This window comes from Gavialis gangeticus, unplaced genomic scaffold (genome assembly GCF_001723915.1).
Source record: "Gavialis gangeticus isolate Ggan-Ray unplaced genomic scaffold, GavGan_comp1, whole genome shotgun sequence".
In the NCBI taxonomy this organism is placed as follows: domain Eukaryota; kingdom Metazoa; phylum Chordata; order Crocodylia; family Gavialidae; genus Gavialis; species Gavialis gangeticus.
In genome coordinates this window covers 24526582-24532664 of record NW_017728995.1, presented here as the reverse complement: position 1 = coordinate 24532664, position 6083 = coordinate 24526582, and the positions used below count along the sequence as shown (strand labels likewise).

Genomic DNA, 6083 nt, shown 5'->3' with positions numbered 1-6083 from the left:
CCTTTTTTTTTTTTTTTTTTTTTTTTTTTTTTTTTTTACAGACAAGGGAAAAGGAACTAGGGTGCAATGTATACCATCCGCTGGCAACCCTTGGGACTTCTGTTTTCTAGCACTCAGAACTTCCTTGGCTGAAACAAAGAAGATGCGATTCTGTGCTTCTGCAGGATCAACAACTTTGAGCTCATCAACTAGGAAAGTCAGACAGCGCTCCATGTGCTGCCTGCGAACCTGTTGGAAAAAAAGGAGGAAACGTCATGCAGAGACAGCATCAAATTGTAACCAAGCATTTCTGAGAAACAGATCAGAATAAGAAGTGGTGTCCACTGATCCTAGGTGCTAGAGGACCTTCATACATAATATGTCTCTATTCCTATTGCAGCAGTTGCCCCTAATAAGTCATTTAGACTTGAGAGCAAAATGCTTACTTCCCTACAAGTACTCAACCAAAAGGTGATGCAACAAAATATGAAACAACTACTTTCCTTCTTACACACAGATTATGCTATATTGCAGCATCTAATTTATAGATAGAATGAAAGGGATTTCTCCCCAACTCTTAAAAGGAGAGTTGTTTAAAAAAAAACACCACTGAATGAAAGTTTTACCACCCAAATGTTGTAGTTTTGTAATTATATTTGAAGGTGGTGGTAAATTGTCTTCACCTTCTAATCACATATCTTCTCCTCCCCTTCTTATTAACCATAAAATTCCCACAGCTGACTTAATATGCTGATCACCATATCTGGACCCATATAAAAAATTATCCATTGGCAATATTATTTTCCACACTATAAACAATTTATCATAACTAGCATTTTGTATTTGTTACTTCCAAAGGAACAAAGAGCAAGTGCAACTCACATCCTCCATATACTCAGGCTCTGAGGCAGAAGCATCCCAACGATTGTTGAGGATGAAGATGTTTGGTTTGGAAAGCCGCTCATTTACTTTATGAAAGAAGTGTTTTTCCTAAGAATTTAAAACAAGAAAACAAAAACACAGAGACAGTGTCATGGCATCTCCAGAAAAGAGAAGGTAGGTTTTAGGTTAAAACCAGTAAGTGCCAGTATTTTTGGCTGGTATGCTACAAATGAGCTCTGCACCAGCCCCGAGTACCACACAAATGCCTTTCACCTGCCTGTTACTCTGCTTTCTGCACCTTGCCCTGTGCGCCCTGTCCAACCTGTTGCTCTTCTTTCTATGTCCTGCCCCATCTGCTGCTGTGCCATCTGCCATGCACACAGGCTGCCTGTGCCACATACACCGCAAACTGGCCACCTTTAGGTTTCTTAAAACAAAACCAAACCCCACTTTCTAAACTTATGTCTGCCCAAAGGCTAGGAAATGTCTTAAGGACGATACCAAAACTAAAAACCAAAGCCATGGTTTCATAACCTGTCCAGTGGCATGTTCTACTCTGAAGAACTGACAAGGTAAAAAAAAAAAAAAAAAAAAAAATCACTCAGTATAAAAGGAGTGCCTTCCTTGCTTGGACTGTTCTTCTATTCTTTTTTCCCCAATCCGGTATCATGGGTCACAATGATCAAATCATAATGAAATGGTGGTTTGTCAGTACACCAGAATAAAATCAGTCCTTGCTCTAAATTGCATGTCTTCTGAATTTAACCAGAACAATATCAAACACCTTAGACTGAACATCTGTAATACTTAAAACTAGAGGTGCACTGATATATCAGCTGCCTATTGGATCAGCACTGATAAAAGGGAAATTTACATTATCAGCTTTTTTTGGCCATCGGAGCCGATAACATTCTCTGAACTTATGCCTTCCGGCCGGGGCCCATGGATGCCTGGGTTACCTCCTGTGAGCCAGGATGAACCAAGATACACCCCCATTGCCTGACTGGCGGGCTGGGCTGGAGCAGAGCAGCTACTGTGGTGTCCTGGGCGCTGGTGCAGCGTGGACTGGAGGCTGGGGCCGGGGTGGATGCTATAAAAGGTGCCAAATGCTGAAGCCGTGACTGGGGGAGGGAGGGGCAAATGGAGCTGAGCTGCCCAGCCCGGCCCAGAGTGACTGACCCACAGTGCCCAGGGGGCAGCGCCTGGCAGGGGCCAGGGAACCACCCCACACCACTGTCAGAGCTGCTCAAGCTCTGGTTCTTCTCCAGAGCACAGCAGCATGTGAAAGTGTAGCCCCTCCTGGGGTCCGCAGTAGCAGTGTCCCATGTGCTCTGTGCCTAGCTGCACCTGCCACCAGTGGGGGCAGAGGGGAATGAATGAGGAGTGGGGCAGAGGCTGCAGAGGGCACGGGGAGCAAGCAGCTGCTGTGGGTCTGACTCTGGCCCTGACCTGGGCTCAAGGCTGGAGTGAGAGCCACAACAGCAGCCTGCCCCCCTCCCCCAAATCTGAGAAGAGGGGCTCTTTCCCCACCACATGCATTGTGGGGGCTTGTCTTGCATCCAAGGCACTGGGGTAGGCACTGCTCCACAGGGGACAAGGTCCCTCACAGCGGCACCCCTCCGCAAGCCACGCTTTGCCCACCTTGCCCCAGCACTGGCACTCAAGCCCCACTTGCGGCCGGGCAGCAAGAGGCAGGACGAGGGCTCTGAAAGAGAAGGGGGAAGGCAGTGGTTCTTTCGCACCCCCCTTTCCCAGGTCAAGCACACACTGCTGCCTTACGGAGCTCAGGAGATACTCCAGCGGCTGTCAGAAGCTGCCCCCCTGCAGCCACTCACTGCCCTGGGTAGCTGCTACAAGAGCTGCTCTAATTAAAGCACTGCTGTGTCTCCTGTATCAGAGTCCCCACACTTAGAAATAGCACTAAATATACTAAATACTGGTTATCAGATCAGTATTGGCAGATATGGCTGGTTAATAATCGGCTATCGGTTTCAGCCAAAAAAAAAAAAACAAAAACCTTTATTGGTGCACCCCTACTTAAAACATCATCACCCAACGAGAAATATGCAAATGAGACAGCTATAGAAAGAAGAACTTCCAAACAGAATCCAACAGCTCCTCAGTGATGGAGAGAAGTACAAAACCAATGTTTGTGCTCCCTCCACTGGTTTGGCACCAGCTGCTAAACGTTATTCTCAAAGCTTTATTGGCATCAGGTGAAAATAATTAAGGAAAGCAGGAATATTCTCAGTGGTATGCTCCATCTCAGGGAACTGGGTTGCAGCAAATGTTAATTTTTCTCTATTTGTACAAGTGGCAAGGCAAGGTATTTATTTGAGTGCTTTTGCATAACTGAGAGGCAACTAATGGTGTCCTCTAGATCTCACTTTATTTACCACATCAACAAAAGGTAACAAAAAAGGGAATTTTACTCCTATAGAAGATGGGACATAAATGAAGATTTTAACGCTACTCGGAATTAGGACAGAAATCTGCAGATCACAGAAAATCTTGTTTCTGAAAGAGACCTTAGTTTATCTTCAGCTTTCATTATTTGTGCTACTCTCATTAAAAAAAAAAGGAACTGTGCATAGTAATGTAAAGGATACAAGAGTTTTGCACGTACAAAACCCAAAAGAGAATGACCCATTTTACATTTAATAATTTTCTTCTGTGCCAGGTTGAAAAATCATTTGGCAAAATCAAATTAAATAAGCAAAAAATGCTTCTGCTTCCGGATGTTTCTAATCATACAAGAAAGTAACAAGAATTTTCCACCCACCTCAACAACCCATACATTATTCCAGACAAGGTTCTTTATTCCAGCATATTTATCACCTCAGTCAGTTTATTTTTAATGGTTATTTTCCTTAACTAATGAGAGAACCTAACCACCTTTGACCTTTGTTATTTCATTACCAAACCAAACTTAACTAGGATATAGGTCCTCATTGTTTCCAAGTTTCTAAGGGATACTGACTTCTTGACACAAATACAATAACATTTTTAAACCCACAGCACACTTACATTGCCACTAACAACCTCTACATTTCCTGCATATAAAACGCCAACATGTCCCTAAAGCAGAGTAGATAATGAAGCCACGGTTGTACCAAATCCTTCTTGCTGTACATGCTGTCAGATATATCCTTTGTCAGAAGAACTCTTTTGTAAAGGACTCTCAGTGGCTAGAGCTCAGAAAATAGCCCAGAGTGTTTTCAAGTTGGTATTCTATATCACTTGCTTCATTCCCAAGTTTCTTTATAAACAGGTATTTTAACAATATCAAGAGTGAATCTTTGTTGAAGGGCTTTTGATATTACAGTTCCTCTAGCAATGCTGCAGTTCTCCCTCTGGGCATAAAAGCTGTTCAACTTTCAGGTTGGGAGGTTTTATTGTTTGGTTTTTCTTTTACTTATTATGATCATACAAAATGAAAACAAAGAAACATCTTCGGATCTCAGTTAAAAATGCCATGTCAAGTCTCTTATGCGTTGCATCTTCCTGGGGAGTAACAAACCCAGTGAGAGGCATGAGGAGAGGAAAGAAATCTTGCTTTCCTAGCATGATCCCTCAAAGACAGGATAAAATAAACTGCACACATACTCTTGAGAGCCAGGGAAATGCAGCAGAGATTCAGATTTGCTCCAAGTGAATTATATAACTTCAGCTGTGAAAATCAAGTACTTCTGTGGTGGAGTGATGCTGTAACTGCAATAATTGACGAAACAGCAAGATGCAAGGATTTTTTGTCAGTGGGCGTGTCTACATGAGATGCTTAATGGCCAATTAGCATAGTTTCCTGTGAAGTAAGCATGTGCGTCTATACGTGCATGTTCATTTCACAGCAAATCTCCTTAATCCCAAGTAAGTTTGCTACCTGCAAATGCAAGTACCAAATTTACTTGGCATTAGTAACAGCGCCATAGCGCTCATGTAGATGCCTGGCTGGGAGCCAAATCTGCTTCTGATCAACCACCCACCAGAAGGCAGGAGATAGCTCCCTGCCCCCCAGGGAACTGCCTGCAGCTGGACCAGGTTTCACCACAGAAGCCCGGGAGGGAACAATGTCCCCCTGCCCCAGCAGCGGGGAGCTCCAAGCCCTCTGCTCCCAGACCGCAAAGCAGGTGCTGAGAGATCCTCATCTCCCAGCCCCCATTCTGCCATTGTGATCAGGGAGCAGGGCGACCCTTAATTCCCAGCCCGAGCCCCATGGTCACATGGCTTGGGCTGGGAGACCCTTATCTCCCGGTAGCACCTCCAGCATCACGGCTCTACCACCACAGGGCTGCTGCTAGGAGATGCCTGAGTCCCGTGGAGATAAGGGTCTCTCAGTCTGAGCCCTGCAACTGTGGGGCTCAGGCTGGAAGATAAGTATCTCCCAGCAGTGGCTCTGCAGTTGCGAAGTCGGTGCTGGGAGCTCCTTACTGGTGGGGGCTGAGGTGCTGGTTCCCTGCTCAGCTTCGTGAGCACGAAGCTGGGGGGGAGGGAGGAAACAAGCCCCTCAAGCTCCTCAACTTGTTCCCCCTGCAGCTCCATGCTCACAGAGCTGGGGGAGGGGGAACAAGCTCCCCAGCCCCAACTCTGAAGTCACAATGCAATTGCGGAGCGGGAAGGTGGCGAGCAGTGACCAGGGGACGTGACCACCCACAGGAGCCGCCAGCAGCCAGAGGCTATCACAGACTACCTGCAAAAGCCGCTGGTGGTATTGGTGGCAGGGTGGTTAGCAGCAACTGCCCACAGGTGCCTTTTTGTAGAGGGTTCACGTGCAGCTGTGTGCACCCCTATGTGTTGCCCCTGCTGCACAGTAAATCTAGGCTGGAGTAAATGCATGCGTAGACACACCCAGCAACATCTTTTATTGGTTAGGAGAAATTTTAGATAAGCTTTAAGCATAAAGTACCTTTGCCCAAAAGTTTGTCTAAATCTTTCCCAACTATTGCAGTCAGCAAAAAAGTATAAGAAATAGAGGTGTACTCAGATATTTTGGGAGCTGATACCAAAAGCCAATATTTAAGGAGGCATATCAGCCGACACCAATCTGATCCAGCTGCCTCCAGCTGGCAAGTCCGGTGTGGTGAAAGGGGAGGGGGGAATGGAAGGGACATGGGGGGGGGATTAATGCCCCCCCATGGTGAAAGAGGGAGGGGGCAGATGTTGCCCAGGAGGGGCAGAGGCATGGGATGGATGTGCAGCTCGGGGGGGGGGGGGGGGGGGGGGGG

The 6083-nt window shown here is 46.2% G+C and overlaps 1 protein-coding gene across 4 annotated transcripts in view; it reads right to left on the bottom strand.

The window, feature by feature from the left end:
• The window catches only part of MFN1 (mitofusin 1), a 45115-nt gene that overhangs the window by 22828 nt on the left and 16204 nt on the right, over window positions 1-6083 (bottom strand). For all 4 annotated transcript variants that reach the window (XM_019503334.1, XM_019503336.1, XM_019503335.1 and 1 more), the window contains 2 exons: window positions 862-969; window positions 75-228 (listed from right to left, as the gene is read on the bottom strand). In XM_019503334.1, the coding sequence (XP_019358879.1) occupies window positions 75-228; window positions 862-969 (262 nt within the window). The remainder of the gene's footprint in view (window positions 1-74; window positions 229-861; window positions 970-6083) is intronic.